Raw genomic sequence first — 22,971 nt, forward strand, 5'->3', positions numbered from 1 at the left:
GTCGGTGGCACCACTTTCATTTCCCTTCCCTGTTTTTTTTTGTCTCTCACCACTCCCTCAGCAGCCACTAACAAAAACACCGCAACGCCGCGTCCCCCATCAGTCAACCTCGGAGGTATCTATTACATACTACTATGCATGTACGCATACGAGAGTATTTATATACCAAATTGCTTTTTATCTCCAGGCCCGGCCTGCCAATTCGAGATCGAGTCCGAGTACTCCACAACCTACTGCCAGTGACACAACGGTCCTAGGCCCCGAAAGTCTAACCTTGGAAGGAGGCGCGTGTACACTGTACTCGTAGTACATTCTTCGACGCACAAAGTACTCTTACCAAAGAGAAAATCGGGCCAAAAATCAAAAATAGCCCCAAGCCCATGGCCCCCACCGCTCAATTTTCCTCCTTCCTCAAATCGAACTGTTCTCCGATGGCATCCAGTCAATCGGTTCAGCGAGATGGGATAGAATGGAAGGTGAACGCAAACATGTTCTTCCACCGATATGCATGCCGGCGCCAGACCAGACTTAGACAAGGAGATACCTGCTACTAGTAGTCTGGTTCGACGATCGGCAACGCCAATCTCGTAAGCCTGCCATGATGTCTAGTGGGTCTTGCTAACTAAGGTCCAATCTCCCATTTTTCCCAAATTACAGAGGGAGAAAAAGAAATTATTCGATGCATCCGCGCGGCCCTTTCTAGATGGCGCCGTTGACAAGGACGGAGTACCACTAACCAAGGAGTTAATACTCCGTACTTCGTACCATGTACATACTCGTACATACTCGCAGTCGGGCGAATAACCCAACTCAGGGCCGATGTACGACTCGGACGCAGATGCAGGCACCAAGTCACACAGGTGGTTGCAGGAGGGGTGTTCTCTTTTCTCCTTCCACTGAACTGGTGGTGGCAAACCATCCCCGCGCCGAGAACCCAGATCGACTCTGGGGGATGTGCCGTTTGAGGCTTTTTTTTCTTCTTCTTTTTTCCGCCCTTCCGACAAGTTTAGCGACTGTTGCTGATCAGGATCAGACACACTTCTCCCAGATAGTCGACTCGTGCAGGTTCTTCTGCGAATTTGCCTTTTTCCCACCCTCCCACTTTCATTTCACTGTCATCTCCTCTAGAGTGATGATAATAATACTATTATTATTATTATTATTATTATTATTATTATTATTATCATTATTATTTGTAGCAATGGTATGTTTGGGGGGGGGTTTAATTTCATTCAATTTTTCTAAGATTGCACTCTCTCCACCGCAATCGTGGTGATCTCCGATTAGTTTATGCCCCAGATATTTAATTTCCTAGAGGACCGGCTTGCCGCATCGACGCAGCTCGGTATTGCTAACACTTTGGTCGAAATTTCGGGGTTTCCCCTGGTGTGATTAGTGGTGTTGAATCTGGATTACTGGCGTTGAAAAATAACTGTAGTACGGTGTACATACTCCGTACATACAACAGGACGGAACAGAACGAAACAGATCGAAACAGAAGAGAACAGAACAGAATTTGGAAAGGAAAGAAACGATCTGTCCCTCCCTTCTTCGCTGCTAACACAAGGCGGAGTTTAAGGGAGCGATGGCTCGAGCCTCCAATCCATGATGTTAAGTCCGATTTGTCCGACTGTCCAACTCTTTGCCCACCCTTTCATAACGTAATCTCATACTAGATACTCTTTAGCTCCAATATCCTAGTAATAACAGACAAATCAGGTTGATCATTTGCACTTGATCACACGCGAGGCCCTGAGACGACACACCGCGCGAAGGTCGGTGTAGCTGGTAGCTGGTAGCTATGTAGTGGCAGTGCCCGAAGCTAAGTCAAGCTTGTGGAGAGGGGAGGGGGGCTGATGGCCACGACTAGACTTCTAAAGATCTAGATCTGATCTGTTTGCCAGGGGACCCTTTCACCGTGGCTTTAGTTCCTGCTCTGCCGCACTTATCATTACTCTACTTGAGGGGTGTATGATCTCATCCCAAGGGTGATCGTTGTAGTAACTAACTCGCGGGGTTTGCTAGCTAGAGCCTAAGCCTCTTGTGCGTTGGAGCCGCCCAGCCCAGACTTGTACGTCGATGAGTCTAGACGTCTAGTTCTACGTTGCGAAGGCGAAGCTGGCAGGGGATGATCATGAATTCATTCGGTCTAGAACATTATGAATGCCTGGTGGCGCTCTCTGTCCGCCTAAGCGTGCTACAGCTCCCCAAACTACTTCGTAGAGCGGTCAAGATCGGTCTATTGAGGTGGAAGGGCACTGCTTCATGGTCGCGGAAATCGCGGCGGATGGCTGTTCAAAGTGAGCAAGCAGTTGGGATCGGGCGTCTACCATCGGTCTAGAACAATCCTGCAGGGCAAAGCATGCACTAAGCATACCCAAAGCATACAGAAGGGCACGCGCAGAGAGAGGGAAAAGAAGAAGATTAAATGAACTCGAAATTTTTGATTTTTGTTTCATTCGGGGAATCTATGCACAGGCGAGAGATGTGCCAGGGCATCAGAAGACCCTTCACGTGTCGTCTCATGCAGCCCAAGTCCATTCCAACCCCGGGTAAGGGGGTTTAAAAAAGCGGCTGTAAACCCTTAACTGGAAAAACACCAAGCAACCACGCACACACCGAACCCAGTACCAAAACGACTCGCTTAGATGTGGGTGTCGTAGGCGATGGGCACGACGGTCTCGGGAACGTTGTCGGTGAAGCTGATGGTGTGAGCCTCACGGGGACCGACGGCCTGACGCTTCAGGTGAACGTGGACACCCTTCTCCTTGGCCTCCTTCTTCTTGAGGGCGTTCTCCTTGACGCGGTTGATGAACTCCTCACGGGAGCGGGAGTGCTGGACGTGCTCAATGCGGACGTTGATGCGCTTCTCGAGGTAGCGGTTGTCGACGCGCTTGTACAGGAGGACACCGACGGAGGACTTGGTAACGTTGTAGACGACACCGGTCTTGCCGTGGTAGACCTTGTGGGGCATACTATAATTCAACTTGTCAGATTTCCATGTATTTTCAATGTCGCATTGGCGAGCTTGAGGTGTGAAATGCCTCGTCGGAGAGGAAAGATGTATGTGCGATGGATGGGGGGAAATTTCGGTGGTACTGACCCCTTCTGGACGGCACCGTTAACCTTGAGGTCGACAATGTCACCAACACTAAGAAAATTCGTTAGCATGACCGTTCCATCTTTAATCGTTTCGAATCGGGGAGTCTTGTTTGACGCTCATACCGGAAGGTCTTCAGGTAGGTGGAGAGACGGATCATACCGTGCTCCTTGAAGTTACGGCTGAAGGCATACTGTTCGTCGAAGGTGGTTAGCGATTCATTCCAACTTCAATATCGGGGCCCCAAGGTCGGCGTTGGTGGTGAGGGGATCGAGAATTCGATAATTTCGACGGGGGTAGATCGCAAACGTACCCGAGTGCCGGCGCGCAGACCGTACGAGTGAGGCATGACGGCGGTGTTGTCGTTGGTGCTTGTTGAGGAAAATCGACACGGACAGCCTTCATCAAAAGATGTTCTTGGGGCGGCGGAGAGACACACAGTCGCCCGGCTGGCGAATGTGTGTCACATGACATAGGGTAAGGGCTAGCCCCGTGACCCGTACCTTCCCAAAGCGGGTTAGCCTCGCTTAGGTTTCCAGGCAATGTGGATGAAGCAATTCGACCCTCACCACTTTGATTCTGATCGTTATCCCGCCGCCAACCCAGACATCCAGCAGCCATGGCCCCGTGAGTATAGACGAAATCGTTCGATACGGTCGCATTGTTCTAACCGTTGTTTTCCATATAGTCGTGTCTACTCCAAGACCTACAAGGTCCCCCGTCGCCGTAAGTCAAACCTCTGCGCGAAAAAACTCCCCAATCGCAAAAAAAATAAATTGAAGACCGCAAGACTAATTCCATCGCAGCTTTCGAGTCGGCCCGTCTGTTAGTACTCTCCGGCCACTGATCAGAAGCGTGCTTCTGGTCATGTCGTGTGTTCCAATACTAATCCCATATCTAGTGACTCTGAACTGAAGGTCGTCGGAGAGTACGGTCTCCGCAACAAGCGTGAGGTCTGGCGTGTCCAGCTTACCCTCTCTAAGATTCGTCGTGCTGCTCGGTATGTGGAATATATCTTTGGATTGCAATTGGGTCACCCGGAGACCCTGGGGTCTAGTGAACATTGTACTAACCTCTTTCTTCCGTCCAGTGAGCTGCTCACTCTCGATGAGAAGGACCCCAAGCGTCTGTTCGAGGGTAACGCCCTGATCCGCCGTCTTGTGCGTATCGGTGTCCTCGACGAGTCCCGCATGAAGCTCGATTACGTCCTGGCCCTGAAGACCGAGGATTTCCTTGAGCGCCGTCTCCAGACCTGCGTCTACAAGCTTGGCCTCGCCAAGTCCATCCACCACGCCCGTGTCCTGATCAAGCAGCGTCACATCCGTGTTGGCAAGCAGATCGTCAACGTTCCCTCCTTCATGGTCCGCCTGGACTCCCAGAAGCACATCGACTTCGCTCTCACCTCTCCCTTCGGTGGCGGCCGTCCCGGCCGTGTTCGCCGCAAGAAGGCCGCCGCCGCTGCCGGTGGTGACGGTGAGGCCGAGGAGGAGGATGAGGAGTAAATTTCTCTCTAAAAAAGAAGACACAGGAGTACGGTCGGGTTTCGCTTTGGGCAGATCAATACTCTGGAATGTTCATGACGACTGCCGCATAGCCGCTTATGTATGCTTATGCAAATTGAATGAATCAAAAACAGCCAGACGGCTTCAATTCGAGACCCGAATTCCTTTGAAACATATGTTTTTCCCATGCACCACGAAATAGTTATGCCCTTTTGATTATGTACAGTAGAAATAGTATACCCTCAACGCCTGATCCCCAATCTCCAATTCCCGTTCGTTGCTCCGTCATGTAGTCATTGATAGCCAGAGGAACTTGCTTGTCAGCGCAGAGCCTCACCCTTACACCCCCACCATCTCCTTGAGTGTCTCCTCTGCCCCTCTATACCACCGTCCCATCTCTTCCAGACCATCACTCTCACCTTGTTGCTTCTTCCGCTGCGCCTCCTGTGCCTGGGCAATAGCCTCCGCTTTCCGTCGCTCGAGCACGCTACATTCCCTTTCAATAGCTTCCGCTTCTCGAGTCTTGCGCGGCAACGTACTCTGGACAGCGGCAATTTGGCGATTCAATGCCGCCAACTTTGCCTCTCGTTCAGCTAACAGTGATACAGTCGCCGGGAGCGGGAGGTTTTGTGAAGATCGAGGATCCGAAGTGTCCATACCGGCTACCTGCTTCGCTTTAAGACCCGCAATTGTGGACTCGAGATTCTCAATGGACTCGGGAAGAGTCGAGAGCTGCGTCAATTGAACTTCGACGTTCTTGTAGCCTGTGTAGCACATGCATCGCGGTTAGCCAAAACCAGTTCGCAATGCGTGTATTTTTTCTTTCTTTCTTTTTGAGCTGGGATATTGGGGTATTCTCACGGCTGGCTAAGTCGCGCCCGATCCTCTCCATCTCTTCGATCATCAGACGTGCTTCTTCTTTTCGGGACTTCAGTTCTGCTTTCACGTCCGCTAGTTGCGTTTCCAACTCTACATTCTCATTGTGTCCGACGACGAGGGGCGGGTCCCCGACGATTGCGCGGAGGAACTTTTCTTTGGTAACTTGCTCGAGGTAGGAGAATCGAAGTTTGGAGAAGAGTTCCTGTTGTTTGTCGAGAAATTGTCAGTGACTACAGCAGTTGGAGAGAAAGGAGCTTGAGTAGACGGTACCTTGTAGTGCGTTAGATCGGCTTCGAGGACTGCAGGTGTCGGATCATTCAAGTTGGACAAAGAGACGTCGGAGCCTCGTTTGGAAGGCGAAGCGATCAAGTCGCCAACGTCGGAGATAGGCTCGCTAATGCGAATGATCGCAAGTTGTTTCTTTAGATCTCCTTGATCTTGCGCGAGCTGCTGTAGCTCTGAAAAGGAGTCTGAGCCATTCGACATTTTGGGGTGTCGTTTTCGAAAATGGTTGTTTGTAGGCAAGACTTGGTGCAAGGCAGTTGTTTGCTGGGAAATATTTGCGTAGCATATGGCAGGACCGCGTAGAGCATCAACAATAGACTCGGGCCAGTCCCGCGGGCTATCGCGACGACTGATAACAAGGCGGCGGGACTGGAACAAGACGGCAGAATTCTGGCAGTCGCCATCCTGAGAACAAAGCTGCCTCTACCACCTCGCCACACGGGCAGGCGTTTGTGTCTTCTTTGGAATCTTGCATTATGATGGCATGTTGGTAGTTTTCAGGCGAATCTCTCTGCTCTCTACTTTTCATCCGTTCTCTTTGGTGTTTTGATTTGCCACCACCCCGCACCCAATCATGGACGACGACTATGTCGCGCAGCTCATGGCAAAGGAGGCTGCAGAGAACTCCAAGAAGTACTCGTTGGAAGGTCTCGGGGCTTATCAATCGCAGAAGTATGCTCAATCCCCCTTCCTGCTCCCATTTCCATACAAGAAAGTTGACATTTTTTCAGACGATCTGCCAATGCACCGAAAGCCAACACTCGGTTCCTCCGACATCTGATCAAAGAGACGGACAATCATAACACAGCTTTGAAGCGGAAAGAAGAGAGAGATGCAGGAGACCGAATGCGCCAGTTGAAGGACCAGGGCTCCCGTCAGCAGAGCTCTCAGAGGCTATCACCAGCTCCTGGAGTCCATGAACGAGAACGTCACTCTAGCACGAGAACCTCGGACCGATCCCACCGGGACGATCGTCGACATGACAGTCGACGCGATGGCCAGCGCAGTGACCAGAGTCGTTCCTACCGGAAAAGCCACCGCCATCGTAGTCGTTCGCCATCCTCGGGCCGGGACCGAGACCGGGATCGGGATCGGGACCGCAGACATCGGCGAAGAGACGACGACCGCAGTCGATCACGAGATACCCATAGAGATAGAGAGCGCAGGACACGACGGAGAGACGACGATCGAGATAGATCAAGGGGGAGAGGTCGAGACAAAGAGTACAGAGACAGTCACAGGTCAACGACTTACCGAAGGCGAAGACCCTCAGAGTCTCGCAGCCGCTCCCCACGTCGAGATCGAAGTGCTGAACCTCACCGCAGCCGGCGTCATCATAAATCTCCTTCCAATGCCCGGTCATCCCCGTCGAGCAGGAAAGAGGAGCGACGGCCGCGGCGTGACAAGGATACCCGATCTTCACACGAGTCAAAATACCCAGCATCTCTCGATCCAGTCGAGAAGATTAATCACAAACCCGAATCTTCGATCCAACGACATGACAGGGAAGAATCAGACCCTCTTGAAGATATGGTTGGCCCTCTTCCGCCTCAGACGAACGGAGAATCCGCTGCACCGGTTCGTTCGCGTGGCCGGGGCGCCTACAAAGCTAGCTCGAGTAATATCGACTCCCATTTCGCCCCGGACTACGATCCTACGGCTGATATCCAGCCCGATGACGATCAATTACTGTCAAATCGGCCAACTAGACGCCCTGTCGCGGGCCTCGAAACGGGGAAGATGACTGGGACATGGCCCTTGAGGCCTTGCGCGACCGTGCCCGGTGGAAACAAAAAGGAGAGGAGAGACTACGGGAGGCAGGCCTGAATGAAACAATCATTGAGCGGTGGAAGGACAATACAACCTCCACTGGAGCGAGCGGGGAGAAGAGACCGGAAGATGTACGGTGGTCGAAGAAAGGAGAAGGCCGTGAATGGGACCGAGGGAAGGTCGTGGACGATCAGGGGCATACGGATGTCCATGCCTTGTGGTAGATTCTTCCGGTTGGTGTGAAGGAGGTGTTGATCAACAAATCTTGCCAAGTTCGGGCTGACGCCCAGCGACTCGTAGCAACAAGGCTATTATTGTTACCATCATTGTGAGACTGTTTTAAAGGCGTTAAGGGGTTCAGATACCAGGACATTTTCTACCTTTGTGACAAACATGCATTCTAGTACATTTACCAATAACCATCCCGTGTTTATGACTACATCTCTTTTCTCAACTTCAATGCATCCAATTAATATAGTACGAGTAGAATATCACATGATCAGTTGGAGTGTCAGTTCCGCGGCTTTGTCAGAAAGTGCGGAATTGGCCCCTCACCTGCACCCAATGGCAGGTATGGTGGGAGCGCCCTCTTTACTGACGACATCGCAGACACCACTGTTGGATTTCTAATGCTTAGGCAGCAGTTGGCATTTCCAAAGATTGATTAGATTCTTCTTGTCTTTGGCTCTTTGCAAAACCAATTTTACTCCGACAAACCTACAACTTTAACGCAGATATTGAATATATATCTCCGGGTCCGCCGCTGTTATCCAGAACGTCTGCCGCTTGAAACCATCAACTCACTCATATCACCTCCGAGTCAAATTAGTTTAAGTTTGAAACCAAGTGGCCTATCCAGTGTGAATCCCTTTGAAAATGTCGGATCCATTCGCCTACTCATATCCCTCCCCACTTGAAGGCTACGAAAACCTAGAGCCGCTATCCGAGTGAGTCCACACTACTAGTAGTTAGTAGTTACCAGTAGTAGGTACACGATGATCCCACAAACCAAGACTAACCACCCCGGGCATTTGACAGCGAGCGCAACGAGGATGGAAAGTCCCTAAAGAACCCCCAACATGGCAAGCTGAGCAAAGCCTACGAGGAATTCCCCGATCCTCTCAGCAAGGATCGTCGTGGTGGCTTCGACATCCACATCTATTATTTCCAGGTGAGGATGGGCACTTGACTACGCCGTTTTGCGGGGCGCAGGGAAGTCATAAATAGCGTACCACCTGCAGTACTGACACGAAGACTGCATCAGGGTAACCCCGACCAAGCAACCTACGCAAAAGCTCTCCACGAACGAATTCGTCGTGAATGTCAGTATCAGTATCCCCCACCTCCTCCGAGTTCAAGTTCCTCCCCACCACATTAACGCACTCCATTTGCTATGAAAAAAAGGGGCCTAAATAAGCGCAGCACTGACAGAAAATAGTCCCCGAACTCCGAGTCTACACCTTCTGGGACAAACCCATCGGACCACACCCAGTCGCCATGTTCGAAGTAAACATTTTCACGCCCGCGCAATTCGGCGCTTTCGTTCCTTGGTTGGTGATTAATCGAGGCCCGCTGAGTGCGCTTTTGCATCCTAATACGCTGGGTGAGGGTGCGTTGGAGGAGGAGAGGAATCATACGCAGCGGGCGACTTGGTTGGGGGATAAGATTCCGTTGGATTTAAGGCTTTTTAAGCTTTGGAGGGCGAAGGAGAAGGAGGAAGAGGAGAAGCAGCGTGAATTGTGAGTGTGTGTGTGAGTTTTGATAGGACTTGATTGATGTAGTATGCATTGTTGGATAATTACTAGTATTATCATCTCATGGAGCTAGTTTCGGTTTCTTAGTTTGCATATTATTCTTGAAGTTGGACTTGAACTTGAAGGGCCGAGGTGCTCGGTTTAGCGCTATGTATGGTTGGCCTGTAGTTGTTGTTGGTCTCCCTTTCTTTGAAGTTGGAGCTGAGTACCAGGTGATACTAGTGAATATTGGGTATAAGCTTGTGCATCACTCAGACATAATACATATTCTAGGGTTACTTCCAGCTCTTGCTGTGATGATGATCGTGGCAGATGACCCCCGCTAGAGCCATCTATGATGTACTAGTATCCCCTCAGCCCTATCATCCGATCAGATGCAGCCTCGAACTAATGCAGCTCACCCGTGCAATGTCTATTGGATATCGCCCACTCGCAATTTCCGAGATGGACAGCTGTTCCTTGTTCGTTCTGTCGCCCGCATGGAAAATTCGTGCAAGATGGTAGCAGTGGCATTCCAGGGTATCCCTTCCTAGAGGCTGCCACGCGCAAGGCTTGAACATTTTCCTCCGCGCACTTTCAGACTCCAGGATCACGAATATTTTGCTTTATATGAGCCTAAAGAATGACCCTCATCGGACCTATGGTGTTAGATGAATAGAGCAAAACTGGAGGGAGAGACGTGACGCTACCGAGAATCGCCCCTGCCGCACCTTTTCCCTTCTTTGATTTTCTAACCCCTCTGTGATTTTTTTTCAGTTTCTTCGAAGCTGCGATAGTACCTTAAATCTTCACATGGTCGCATTCGAAATCGCTATTTGGTGACTACTGGTGGGTGGAGAGGCGCGTGCCGCTTGGGCGTGACAGCCGTCACTGGTGATTCCCATACTAATACTTACGTTCCTAGATAAAGAGTCCAAAGCTCAGTTGAAAACCAGTCTTTGACTTGGAATCGATGCTGCGATCCAATCTCCTGATTTACACAATGCATCTAATTTCCCGGTTGGCGCTTGTGGCGCCGCTGGCAGTACTGCCTTTCATTCCATCCGTTGGTGCCGCAACCATCCCGCAGTATGTATACGACTACGGTAAGTACTTGGACCGAACCAGCTGCACAACTCCAACTCCGACTTGTACCATTAATACTGGTATTTTGCAGCACCTCTCATCTGGTTACATAGCCAGGATCCATATCGGCCTAGCGATCTACAACAACAACTAGACCATACCACCCCGCAGGTGAACTGGACGACTATCGCGAGCGCGCCGGCGCCATTGACGCTGGATAATCTCGACCAACTTAATGACCTGGGCAACACGAGTGTTTACCTGACCTCGCACGAAGGTATCGATGCTAGTCCGGAACCGGCTTGGTTTAGAGGTATCACTCCGGATAAGCAAGGGCGTTTGACGAATGGGTCTGGGAGTGTTATTGTCTTGGTAGATCATGGCAGTGGAAACATCGATGCGTTCTACTTTTACTTCTACGCGTACGTCATTGATGCGAAGGGGCAATGAAATGATAAACGGGAAGGGAAGAGAAACTCTACTGACACTGCGAATCTAGATATAACAAGGGGGATAAGGTGCTTGGCTTGGAATTTGGCGATCATATGGGTGATTGGTAAGTTGGCTCAGCCACCACAAAAAAGATTAGAGTAAAACAAGCATTATCTGATGCCAAACCGAAACAGGGAACACAATATGATCCGCTTCTCCAACGGTGCCCCACAGGCTATATGGTACAGCCAACACGCCAGTGGCCAGGCGTTCACCTACAGCGCAGTGGAGAAAAAGGGAATCCGACCATACGCATACTCTGGAAATGGCACGCACGCTAACTATGTTATTGCCGGGTACTATGCTTCCTTTACCTTTCTGCATACCCATCCTGAAACATACATACTAATCGTTCTAGAAAACACGATCATACAATTCCCGGCGTCAACCTTCCTAATGGTTTCCTCGTGGACTACGCAGACCGGGGTCTTGAGTGGGACCCTGTTTTCAATGCATATTCGTACACTTATAACACGACGACCCGCAGCTTTGAAGCGGCTAGCCCTGGTGCCCCGTTGGGATTGGTGAACTTCAATGGGAAATGGGGAGACGACCAGCCGCCGGGGGAGCCGTCGATCTTTGGCGAGGCGAAGTATGTCGCTGGTCCGAATGGGCCGAAGTTTAAGACGTTGGATCGGAAGCATGTGTGTCCGTCGACTCCTTGTATTGTTCTTCCGTTTAAAATCTGGGTGGGGAAGGAGTAGGGGTATGCAGATGATCCTACAACCCCATGCTTGATGGCTTTTATCATTATAGTGGAGACGCTTCAAGAGTTATAAATACTACATTGTCACTGTGGACTCATCTTGTCTCCGTATCGATAAGATATTCAAGCTGGATAAGGTCCTATCGCTTTTATTGTGGAAACTCCCAAGTTATCTAAGATGTCCCGAGGTCCAATTTGTCGGTTCTACTCGTGATGGAACGAACTTGAACTGGATAGGCCAACCCCCCACAATTAGCCCGAGCCCGAGAAGAAAGAAAAAACAAAGCGCCCTGCTCCAACCCAAGGGTAAAAACAGTGAACACTAATTGCAAGCTCTGCAAAATTCTCCAAACTAGCTCTCGCTAACCACGAGCTATCCCAATTCCTGCCCTTGTTCCCTGCCCCACCAGCTCCACAGCTGGAACGTGCGTTTCCACGCGAGAAGGCGTTTGCGCCGAGGGCGAAAAGATGTCGCGCTGTCGCATTTTGTCTGTGTACGAAACTCGGCAGTTGTGTTTATGGGAGATGGAGGGAGTAGGGAGTTCGTACATACATTAGTCCATACATACGTACTAGTTTACCCAAGGTGATGGTGAGTCGCGTCCCAGACTGAATGGTTCCGCGGATGCGGCGCCCCACGTTGGCTGGGCTGCAATATGCGAGGGATCGCATCGCGTGGAAGATCTATGCGAGGTTATCGGGTGTATACTCCGTACTCCAGCTATGGGATGCTAGATGGGTTTTGGGTTAGCTAGGAGCTGTTAGTTAGACGTTGGTAAATTTGCGTACTAAGGTTAGGCAGTGATTCGTCTACCCCGAGTCCTTTGAATAATGAAAGCTGGCAATTGACCCTGGGATGATTTGCTTCAAGGGTTTTCTGGTTCTATCTACTCTATATTCCATAGCTTGTGCTAATGGTCGACATAATTGGCAAGCTGTTAAATCGAGGATGGACTCTTCTCCGTCGCACAAATTGCTGTTTCAGATGTTGTCAACCTCAGCTTTCCACCAGATTGGCCCCGCCCCCAATATTAGGCCTGGCAAGCTCGGTGAGCCTGACCATACTCGTGCTCGTAAGTAAGAAATTACTAGCCCCATCGGATCTGCTCCGACTCAGCCATGGTTCAGTCAAGAACTACTTGTATCTATACTGAATGAGGAGACGGTACCTGACGGGAGGGAAGAGCCCAAGTTGATATCTGATCTGCCGCCCCCTGTCGCAAATCTCGTACATACCTAAGGTCCCATTGACACCGCGGATCGCGGACCCTGCCACATGGCCGCGAAGGGAAACTTCCCGGAGTTAAGACAAAAAGGAAAAAAAGAGCCAGAAGGAAAAGAAGAGTGCCGATCGCAGTGGAGTCAACGGCCCCTGGTGTCCGTTATGCACGAGCCAGGTTGTGAGAGGGCAGGGTACAGTACGAGTACTCGTAGATTTGAGGAAGTACGGAGTACCCGGTGGTCTGGAGTCTGCAGGGTGAAAGCAATGGCAAATCATGAAGAATCCAGTGGTCGTAGATCATTAGTACAAGTGTACAGTAGAGATACCTCCCGTACTCCCGTAGTAAAGAGTGAAATCCTAGGATGGGCAAAAGTATCCCGCGTGGAACGAACCGGCATTCTCCTCCACTCACGCCAAGTGGGGCCTTTCTTGGGCCTCGACGCGCTCTCCGTTTTACTTACGGGTTTTACCCCTGAATTTCTCAGCTCGAACCAGAGACCTGTCATCTCGTGATGGATGAGATAGATCATGTTTCCCCTCAACGTGGGCCAATCCTTTTTACAGAGTATGCAGGAGGGGAAAGTATAAGGCAAACGGTGCTCCAATAGAGATAGCAATGGGCAATGGGCAATGGCAATGGCAATGGCAACAGCAACAGTAATAGCAACCTAGCAAGCATTGTACTTCTGTACTTCTTCGTACTCGTAGATTCATGTTATGACCACCGCCTCCGCATCGACTGGGATCGTCTTTGTACTCCGTACCTCTCCTCTCCTCTCTCCTCCTCTTCTTCTCCACGCCACTCCTTTCCCTTCTCTCTTTTTTCCCTCTTTTCTCTCCATGCGCCGCTAGAGTCGGACGCTGTGAGCAGGCCCTTTCTCAATTTTCTGAAAAAAAAAGAACAAAAGCCAAATACCCACCATCCAGAAGACCCCAACCCGGCTGCCCGGATTTCAATTCTGCCCTTCCCCTATCCCCCCCTCCTCCTCGTCCTCCAGTAGCGACGCCCTGCGACAACCTCACACTGGCTGGGAGCTTTGTGTCGCCATCTATCCCCCACTTTCACTTTTTCCACTCGTTTCTCGTTTCTTTTGATTCGATCCGATCCAAAACAATCTGATTTGGTTTGATCTGATCAAACTCCCCCCCGACTATATCCACATCCAACTGCGAGGCCGATACCGACGGATTGAATCTCGTGCGGTATACTCTCAGACCCGGATTGATCCCACGAATTGCAAATTGCATTCTTGAACCCTTGACCTAGTCATTACTTATTCCTTTGGTATCGAAATTCCTCTCGATAGCAAGAGTAATTGTGTAAGTGGTGATAATAGGATTCCCCCTCCAAGATACCCTCCCCTCTCCTCCCCTCCATGCACGACTCCTGCATGAGAGAGGGACTATTTAGGCGATGTTAGAATTACCCACTGACCAATATTGAACCAACAGGAAAAACACCCGTTTTGTATAGCTCGTATCAATCCAGCATTAAAAACAAGCTTATCTTACTATGTCGACTCCCACTTCCTCGCGCGCGCCTTCCGATGCGGTGCCGTCGGAAAACGGCCAATCGCTCAATGCCCGCCGAACTTCGCTCGGCTTCCTTCGTCGTTCCAAATCCACCGAACCCCTCAGCGAACGCAAAGCATCCGGCAGTCGCAAAAAGAAGTCTCAAGCTATGGAGGAAGAGATGCGCCGCCAGCGTGATTCTTACGCCCCCAAGAACGCCCCACGCTTGCCTGATCTTCCCCCTCCAGCTCAACTCGAAACCTTTGGAGGCGAGGAGCGCGACACTCTCGGTGCGCCTCCCCCCGTGCCTCGTCCGCAGTCTGGATTCGCTGCTCCTCCGGTCGCTTCGCCCACTGAGGCCATCGATCCGTATGCGCGCACGGAGAGCATGACCCACCGCGGACGCTATAGCTATGCCAGCAGTGCCGTGAGCGCCACAAACAACCCCCGCCGTGTCCGTCGCCGCAAGGATCCAACTTCTTACAAGTGAGTAAACTCGGACCAATAGAAGCGAGATAGTAAGCTATAATAGACTATGGGACTAACATCAGTACAGCGTTCTGGTCATCGGTGCTCGCAACTCCGGAAAGACCTCTTTCCTCAACTTTCTCCGCAAGGCATTGACCATGCCCCCACACAAGCATCCGTCCCGCAGCCCCGAGGAGCTCGAGGAGCTCGAGAGCCAGACCTCCGCCTACGAAGGATTCACCTCCCAGTACCTGGAGACCGAGATTGACGGAGAACGGGTCGGACTGACCCTGTGGGATTCCAACGGGATTGAGCGCAACATTGCCGATCTGCAACTCCGCGCTGTCACCGGATTCCTGGAGAGCAAGTTCGAGGAGACCCTCGCCGAGGAGATGAAGGTCGTGCGTTCTCCCGGTGCGCGCGACACCCATATCCACTGCACCTTTTTGCTGCTGGACCCCGTTCGCCTGGATGAGAACATCGCCGCTGCTGAGCGCGCGGCCAATGGCACCGCCAAGGCCACTGATAGCCCCGTCCTGGGCATCCTGGACCAGAACCTCGACCTGCAGGTCCTGCGCACCATCCTGGGCAAGACCACCGTCGTTCCGGTCATCAGCAAGGCGGATACCATCACCTCCGTCCACATGGAATACCTTCGCAAGGCGGTCTGGAACAGCCTGAAGAAGGCCAACATCGACCCGCTGGACATTCTCACTTTGGAAGACCAGGAGGAAGAGGATTATACCTCGTCAGAGAGCGCGGACGAGGAGTCCATTGCCGAGGAGCAAGAGAAGAAGCCCGAAGGCGAGGGAGAGCCGACCGAAACTGAAACCGACGCCGCCATCGACTCCGAGACCCAGGAACAGGCGGCCGCCGTGCCTGTACCCAAGTCGCCCTCCGTGCGCAGTGTGAGCACGCGTGCTTCGCAGCAGATCATCAATCCCCACGTCCCCTTCTCGATCCTGTCGCCGGACCCACACTCGCTAGCCTCTGGCGAACTGCCGCTCGGTCGGCGCTTCCCCTGGGGATTTGCGGATCCTTACGACGCGGAGCACTGTGACTTTGTTCGTCTGAAGGACTCCGTCTTCAGTGAGTGGCGATCTGAGCTGCGTGAGGCCAGTCGCGTGGTGTGGTATGAGCGCTGGAGAACCAACCGACTCAACCGTAATGGTCAGCCTGCACCGCGGTCATCCAAGTCGTATGGAGGTCGCACGGGGCCAATGAACCCTTATGATGGTCGCCGTACCCGATAGATCCCTGCTTCGCTGATTTATCTGGCGTGTATTGATTCGGCTTGACTTGACTTTGACTTGACTCAACCCGACTCGATTCGCTTCGCTTCTGTTCGCATAGCTTGCTCTTTCGCACATACCCCCTTTCACCAGCTTCTTGCCTCGACGAGGACTCCTTTTTTGTGTTTGTTTTTCTCCTTTACTACTCTTACTGATACTGATACTACTACTTCTACTTCTTCTCCTTCTCCTTCGTCTCCTACTGTATTCTCCTTTCAAAGGGCATGTCCTGTATTTTACTCGAGTTCAAGGATCATTGTTTGGAGGCCATTATCCTAAACTATACCATAATGTAAATGTACTCTGTAAAAGCCCTGTAATACTTGGCGTGTCGCCCTACGAGCGCCTGCAGAAAGTTGGACCCGCCGTGGCCAATCAAACTTTCCTTCAGCTCAACTTTTTGGGGGCCGGCGCATCTGAGTGCTTCAGCCCGGGGGAATACGAGCGAGAAATGAAAGAGGAGAAAGAGCCTCGATCGGCTTCTTTTTCCAACTTCTTCTTCTTCTTCTTCTCACACCTCTTTTTTCCCTACCTTGGTTCCAGCTGACTCTGACTCTGACTCTGCCACTACCTCTGCCACTACCACCGCGGCACATGTCTCGATAGCATCGGCACACAAAGTTTCCCTCCCCCGCAGTCGCACGACGGTTCTAGCCTGGTCGCACGCTGACAGCCGAGCTCAATTCTGAACTCCCGACCCCATTCCTCTTTCTCTCGCTTGCGCGAAAGGTGAATTGGCTGCGATTTGACTTCTATATACTTCATATCAACAAATCTCCTGATCCGGCCGAACCCCACCATCTGGACCCTGGATCACAATGTCCCTCCAGGTCAATGACCCACGGTCGCGCACCCGATCCAAGTCTCCTGGCCGAGAGCGCTCACGATCACGGTCGCGCGACAGTCGAGTCCCTTCTCCCTCACCCTCAGACCGTCCACGCGAGCGTGAGCGCGATCGCGATCGCGATCGTGACCGCTCGCCCGCCATCGAGGTTCGCGGACCCAAGTCCACCTCCACTTACGCCCCAGAAGACGACGCCGAGATCGAGCGTCAATACAAATTGCTCAAGGAAGGCCGTCTCCGCAATGATGACTCGCGAGATGTTGTCTCGCGGGCTCCTCGCAGCCCTGCCCCCTACGACGTGCGTCGTTCAGACGATGATGACAGTGACCGCAGACGCCGCGAGGGCACCTCGTCGCGTCGCCGTCACGACTCTTACCAAGATCGCGACGAGCATTCGGACAAGGAAGATGATCTCAAGCTGATCCAGCCGCGCGAGTATGACTCTCGTGACTCTCGCTCGCAGCGACGTTCCTCGCCGCCGCGTAGTCGACATGATGACCCGGACTCGGACTCGGATGATGGACTCGCCTATGGTAACAATCCTGGCTCGCACCCAAGCTATGCCCGTCCCGGCCGGTACCAATACGCGCAGCCAGGAACAAACTACCCGCCTTCTCAGCCTCAACAGAAACCTCAACCCTCCGACTGGGCTCCTGTTCCGGAGTGTGAGCGACCGGGCTTCGTCCCGCCAACTTCCCAGCCTCCTGTCTCGTCCGAAATGCCAGGCGCTTTCCCGCCTGCGTCGAGTTATGTTGAGAGTCCCGCGACGAGCGCACCGTCTTTCCCTATGCCGCAATATGCGGGTATCCCGTCGACGCAGCCGCTCCCGTATGCCTCCGGCGGAGGGCACTCGCAGGCGGGGTATGCCCAGCCAGGTCAATTCCAGTATGCGCAGATTGACCCCAACGTGCGCTATACTTCCAAGACTACGCCGACGATGCCTTATACTGCCTCGGCCAAGGAACAGTTTGGCAGACAGCCTGAGCATTATAATAGATTGCCGGACCAGCATCGTAGACTGCCGGATCAGTATAGCGGCAAAGCACCAGAGCAGCCTGCCTGGCGATATAGCCATGATCCCCAGTTTGGCGACAAACCGCAGGCCCACGCGCCGTCGCATTCGCACTCTCGCTCGCAGTCACAGTTGCAATCGCAGCCGCCGTCACAATTGTCGGCTCCCCTCCAGCATCAGCAGCAGGTTGTGGAGATCACCCCAGGTGGCGGACGCGGCCGTCCCCACAGTCTGTCTGTGTCGTCAGCTAACAATCTAGCCGTCGCCGCACCTGGAGGCCATATCGGCCACCCACCTGCGAGTCCATTGCTGGAACCGTACCATGGCACCTATCAATCGATGTCACCCATGCCATCGCCCATCATGATGCCAATCCGGGACGACGACATCTCAGACCTGGAACCTCTAGATGGCGGCAGCTCGCTCTCCGAATCCGGAAAGCGCAAGAAGAAATCCTCATCTTCCCGCGAGAAAGAGAAGGAGAAAGAAAGAGAGAAAGACAGCCGACACCGCAGCAGCAAGGAAAAGATGCGAGAGAAAGAACGTGACCGTGACTATGACCGTGACTATGACCGTGACGACCGCAAAGACGACAAACGACGCACGAGCACAACCAGACCATCCGCTCACGACCGACACGACTCAACCTCCTCCTTCCGCGGCGGAGACAGCGACAGTCTCAGTCCTAATCTCACCAACAACCGGCCGCAAGCGCGTCTCCTTCTACGACGCCTCATCCGACGCCTCAGCAATGCAATCCGCACTCAACCACACCCGCAACATCGACAACAAATCCATCCTCTCCATCCTACCACGCCTAACATCCGACGAAATCCTCACCCTACGCGCAGAGTACAAGAACAAAGTAAAAATGCACGGCAAAGGAATCAATCTCGCCAAACACCTCCGCCTAAAACTAGGCAACTCCTCCTTCGGAAAAGTAGCCTACGCCACCGCCCTAGGCCGCTGGGAATCAGAAGCATACTGGGCAAACTGCTACTACCAAGCCGGCACCTCTCGGCGCGAATTACTCATCGAATCACTAATCGGACGATCGAATTCCGCAATCCGCGAAATTAAAAACTGCTTCCGCGATACTCGCTACGATAATAGTCTTGAGCGGTGTATGCGGTCTGAGCTGCGGGCGGATAAGTTCCGTGTTGCGGTTTTGCTGGCGCTTGAGGAGAGAAGGCAGGAGGAGCGTGATCCGATTGATTCTAGACTTGTTAGGGAGGATTTGACGGACCTTCATCGTGCGTTGGTTAGTCGGGATGGTGGGGAGACGGCTATGATTCATATCATTGTGAGACGGAGTGATGCGCACTTGCGTGAGGTGCTGCGTGCTTATGAGAGTGTTTATGGGCATAATTTTGCTAGGGCTATGATTGCCAAGTCGAAGAATTTGGTGGTATGTTTTGTTATGACTATGTTTTGCATCGAGTTTCATGCTACCCTTCCCCCTTACCCTCCCTCCTCTCCTCTTCTTTCTCCATCGAGTGATATTGATTGGATGAAAATGGACCTTACTAATACCAATCCCAGGGTGAAACACTAGCCCACATTCTAAACGGCGCGATAAACCGACCCATGCGCGATGCGCTACTCCTCCACCAAGCTCTCCGCGAATCCAGGACGAAAGGCGAACGGTCTGAATTGCTCATTTCTCGACTCGTTCGCTTGCATTGGGAGCCTAGACACCTTGAGCAGGTTAAGGCTGAGTATCGGAGGAGATATAATGAGCGTCTTGAGGAGGCTATTGCTGAGGAGATTATGTCTTCTACGACTGGGGCTGAGTGGGGGGGAGTTTTGTATTGAGTTGGCTAGGAGTTCTAGTTGATTTAGTTGGGAGTGGTGGGGCTGGCTGGATGGCTGGGATGGCTAGATGGATGTGTATTCACTTGGGTGTGCTGTTTTGTTCTTGTTGTTTTGTCTGCGAAGGAACGCCAGTGGTTCGCGGAGGAAAGAGAGAGAGAGTTGGGGGTTGAAGTGGTACCAGTAATGTATAAAGCCCTGGAGTACAGTACACGAAGAACTACATAATGAATATTCCGAGTCTCTTTGCGCTTGATATCTGGGTAAGGATTCCGTGCGATGGTTCAATCTCTCTTGTGGTTTAAGGTATTCAACGTGAAATTAATAGGAGCGATGACTCGTTCTCATCTATGAATTGTATTATATACGAGAATCAAACGTGATTTAACTATATTGCAGAAACTTCTCTGAAGACAGTAAGCCAAACTCAGAAGAAACCACAAGCAGAAACGTTCCAATCGTCCAGGAAAAGTAATCGATCTTTCCATCTAAGCACCAGCCCCTCCTACTACGGCTTTAGGTCCACCACCACCATCAGGTCCAAAGCCCCCACCAGCCGGTCCAAAAGGCGGAAACCATGGCCAAGTCGGATGAAAGTAAGCCGGAGGAATAATCCCAGGAACAGTAATGGTAGAAGGAAGATCGAGAGAATTCCGATTATCAGCAGCAGGCAATTGAGCCTTGAGCTTCGTAACGTTCTCACTAACATAAAGAAATCCCTGATTATCAGGCGCTGTTCCCGTATACATTATACTACGCATCCACGGTCCACTAAGTCTAGCAATTCCCGGAGGCATATCACCTGGTAAAACGGCGACTTGAATAATCGGTCAAGGGCGAATAACATGTTGGGCATGGCCCTGGCGAGTGTGGAATTGTAGGTTGACCTGGAGGGCGCAGGTTGGAAGTACGAACAGTCGGTCCACGGCGTGGAAGGATGAGTAGCCCAGAAACGGAACGCGTAGATCATTCGCTAGGTTTCGGACTCGAATTATATCTTGTTCGCATATTAGGGCCATGTCCGATCCGGTGTCGTCTAATACTTGGATTTGATGCCCGTTGTAACTCATATGGTTTGGTAGATTCTCTGCACCAGGGACTTGGAAATAAAATGAAATTTAAGCGGAACTGCATTAGCTTATGGAAATTGTAGGATGTAGCAATAACCGAGGATACGGGTTTTCATACCCTATGGTGATTCCAAACCGATGCTCGTCGCATTGCACCATGGACAGCAGGGATATTGAAGGCGTACGATTTCTTAGGTCCCGGATTACCGATCTATAGTTTTTGCGTTAATTCTGCGCACTCTTCAAATATTAAAAAGACTCGGAGATTTCGATTTTATTTGCCCGGGAAAAGGAACATCTGCCTCGTCCCTTCGCTGGTTTACTCACCCCCTCAACCCAGAACGCATATCCATTTACTTTGTTATCCCACTCCAATAATCTATCCCAATCAAATGCTTCCGGTTTGCAGAGTTGTTTCCCATCCGACCAATATGTAACCTTATCCATGTGCCAGACCAAGAGCCTCCTTCTGTATGCTGCGAGGGGGGAATTTACATTGCTAAGGGCATAATGCGGATTTCCTTCTTTCTCAAGATGAGCCTTTATTACCTCGAGCTCCTTCACCCGAATAACAGTATTCAAGTCGAGGCCTGGTTCCTAAAGGCAAGTAGGCGTGTTAGAATAGAGGAAATAAAGATGAAGCTTGAAGTTTGATTCTTTGACTGGGTGGACTGACCGAAGCAATCTGTGCGTCATTTTCTTTCTTTAACTTCTGGTAGTATTCTAACTTCTGCGTCCACCATTGTCGCATGATTCCATCGCGAATTCTATCATTGCATCTCTGAATAACGTCTTCAATGTCGCTAGAGAGAAAAAAATATATTTAAATTAGCATTTTTCCATGATGACGAGATGGGGTAATGAGGATGCGTACTCATTGTCAATATCACGATCCTCTGGATCCTAGTCCAAAGGGCAGTCTTCGTACTTTGTGATAGGATTTGCACCTCGATTCCATCGTACGAAGGGGGGGGGGGGCGTTTTCCAATCCCTCGAGATCTACAAAGCCATCAGAATCCATGGCGAATGGTCAAGGCTAATAGCGGGTGTAGAGAGAGAAAATATTCATAAACGTGGGGACCTTTGAGTTGTCGGGAACAAAAGAGTGTATTTGTATGTCATAGTATCTACTGACAAAAAGTTTGGGGGAAACAAAGAAGTATCTTTAACAGCACCGCCTGTTGGGGCTTTGAAGTTGATCTTCGGTATCTACAAAGAAACCGAGATCTGGATTTCGAAATGGTTCTATTGAATGAAAGAAGGAAGTGTGCAATTGCTGAAGTGCATTCTATCTTCAATTAAGGAGAGGTCTGTGCGGCCTTTTACCGGGCCATCCTTTTAGCCTCGAGATATTTCGAAGAAAGGGATACCGAGATCGTCCAAGGTTGACATTGAATATGTAGAGAGAGAAAAGACCAGTTTTACACTGTCAGACAGGGCAGTTCCCCTCTCCCCCTCCCTTTCCCAGGTCGCTTGTCTTGAGCTTTCAATTCATGCATGATAAAAGAGATCATCCCTGTGCTCGAGGTGACGGACATTAAATGACTCATTCGGTAGTGAGCCGAACTCATGGCCAGCTCGAGCTAATTGACCGTCTGCATAAATGCACGCAGTATATGATCAAGCTCCGCATTACGCACTAGATAAAATCACTCTCTATGTACGGAGTAGAGACCGTCGAGAATTAGTGGGTTTGGTGGGCTGCATTAGGCAAGGGGTTTGCTCTGGATATTTGAGACAAAGCTATGGATGACAGTTTCTTTGACCCGATCTTGGCTACTCTTGCACAGAAGTGTGCAAGTATTGCTCTACTCAAATAAAATTAAGGTACAGCCTGAGGGTATGGTTGATCTGGTGACTTGACATACGTTCTACATGAAATTTGAAATAAACCTCCCAACTGCCTCATTCTAGTAAACCTAGGTACTTTCTTCCAGGATCTCAATATGTATAATAGGGGAGGGCATCGCGCAGAACAGGTCGATTTGCACATGATGGCGTTCGGAATAAACCGCGACGGTCGAGGTTGCACGGAGAAATTGTCATGATCTGTGGGCTATGCGTAGTCCTGTAATCAAAAGTAAAATATCTATTGTCGTGTTGTAGTGTGCTGGGAGTATTAACTAGTAGTACTTAGTATACTCCCGGCCTCAACGGTGGATGTTACATCGCCCTTCAGCCACACC

General features: G+C 51.2%; 9 protein-coding genes across 9 annotated transcripts; 6 read left to right on the top strand and 3 right to left on the bottom strand.

Annotated features, from left to right (window-relative positions):
* Window positions 1-2,644: 2,644 nt before the first annotated feature.
* Window positions 2,645-3,449, bottom strand: N7509_005021 (60S ribosomal protein eL21; the record flags this gene model as incomplete). The annotated part of the gene is made up of 4 exons (XM_056629658.1): window positions 2,645-2,975; window positions 3,104-3,151; window positions 3,226-3,293; window positions 3,414-3,449. 4 exons carry the CDS (start codon window positions 3,447-3,449, stop codon window positions 2,645-2,647), a joined length of 483 nt encoding a protein of 160 aa, XP_056488960.1.
* Window positions 3,450-3,719: 270 nt separating this feature from the next.
* N7509_005022 (40S ribosomal protein uS4) lies at window positions 3,720-4,602 on the top strand (the record flags this gene model as incomplete). Its single annotated transcript, XM_056629659.1, has 5 exons — window positions 3,720-3,727; window positions 3,789-3,826; window positions 3,907-3,925; window positions 4,002-4,100; window positions 4,191-4,602. 5 exons carry the CDS (start codon window positions 3,720-3,722, stop codon window positions 4,600-4,602), a joined length of 576 nt encoding a protein of 191 aa, XP_056488961.1.
* Window positions 4,603-4,941: 339 nt separating this feature from the next.
* N7509_005023 (uncharacterized protein) lies at window positions 4,942-6,135 on the bottom strand (the record flags this gene model as incomplete). The annotated part of the gene is made up of 3 exons (XM_056629660.1): window positions 4,942-5,366; window positions 5,464-5,683; window positions 5,752-6,135. Coding segments are annotated over 3 exons (1,029 nt in total), but the record flags the coding sequence as incomplete, so codon positions are not given.
* Window positions 6,136-6,340: 205 nt separating this feature from the next.
* Window positions 6,341-7,760, top strand: N7509_005024 (uncharacterized protein; the record flags this gene model as incomplete). The annotated part of the gene is made up of 4 exons (XM_056629661.1): window positions 6,341-6,438; window positions 6,498-6,640; window positions 6,705-7,384; window positions 7,476-7,760. The coding sequence occupies 4 exons, from the start codon at window positions 6,341-6,343 to the stop codon at window positions 7,758-7,760; spliced, it is 1,206 nt and encodes a 401-aa protein (XP_056488963.1).
* Window positions 7,761-8,412: 652 nt separating this feature from the next.
* N7509_005025 (DOPA 4,5-dioxygenase family protein) lies at window positions 8,413-9,279 on the top strand (the record flags this gene model as incomplete). Its single annotated transcript, XM_056629662.1, has 4 exons — window positions 8,413-8,483; window positions 8,575-8,707; window positions 8,801-8,858; window positions 8,975-9,279. 4 exons carry the CDS (start codon window positions 8,413-8,415, stop codon window positions 9,277-9,279), a joined length of 567 nt encoding a protein of 188 aa, XP_056488964.1.
* Window positions 9,280-10,272: 993 nt separating this feature from the next.
* Window positions 10,273-11,551, top strand: N7509_005026 (uncharacterized protein; the record flags this gene model as incomplete). The annotated part of the gene is made up of 5 exons (XM_056629663.1): window positions 10,273-10,375; window positions 10,447-10,777; window positions 10,855-10,911; window positions 10,982-11,143; window positions 11,206-11,551. 5 exons carry the CDS (start codon window positions 10,273-10,275, stop codon window positions 11,549-11,551), a joined length of 999 nt encoding a protein of 332 aa, XP_056488965.1.
* A 2,737-nt stretch (window positions 11,552-14,288) lies between these two features.
* On the top strand, window positions 14,289-16,008 carry aspE (septin; the record flags this gene model as incomplete). Its single annotated transcript, XM_056629664.1, has 2 exons — window positions 14,289-14,773; window positions 14,844-16,008. 2 exons carry the CDS (start codon window positions 14,289-14,291, stop codon window positions 16,006-16,008), a joined length of 1,650 nt encoding a protein of 549 aa, XP_056488966.1.
* An 857-nt stretch (window positions 16,009-16,865) lies between these two features.
* On the top strand, window positions 16,866-19,718 carry anxc4 (annexin ANXC4; the record flags this gene model as incomplete). Its single annotated transcript, XM_056629665.1, has 3 exons — window positions 16,866-18,465; window positions 18,521-19,311; window positions 19,446-19,718. The coding sequence occupies 3 exons, from the start codon at window positions 16,866-16,868 to the stop codon at window positions 19,716-19,718; spliced, it is 2,664 nt and encodes an 887-aa protein (XP_056488967.1).
* Window positions 19,719-20,781: 1,063 nt separating this feature from the next.
* Window positions 20,782-21,806, bottom strand: N7509_005029 (uncharacterized protein; the record flags this gene model as incomplete). Its single annotated transcript, XM_056629666.1, has 5 exons — window positions 20,782-20,814; window positions 20,904-20,996; window positions 21,113-21,382; window positions 21,462-21,588; window positions 21,733-21,806. 5 exons carry the CDS (start codon window positions 21,804-21,806, stop codon window positions 20,782-20,784), a joined length of 597 nt encoding a protein of 198 aa, XP_056488968.1.
* Between the last annotated feature and the right edge of the window lie 1,165 nt (window positions 21,807-22,971).

This window comes from Penicillium cosmopolitanum (genome assembly GCF_028827165.1).
Source record: "Penicillium cosmopolitanum strain IBT 29677 chromosome Unknown utg000006l:49.0-5199605.0:1.0-5204138.0, whole genome shotgun sequence".
NCBI lineage: Eukaryota > Fungi > Ascomycota > Eurotiomycetes > Eurotiales > Aspergillaceae > Penicillium > Penicillium cosmopolitanum.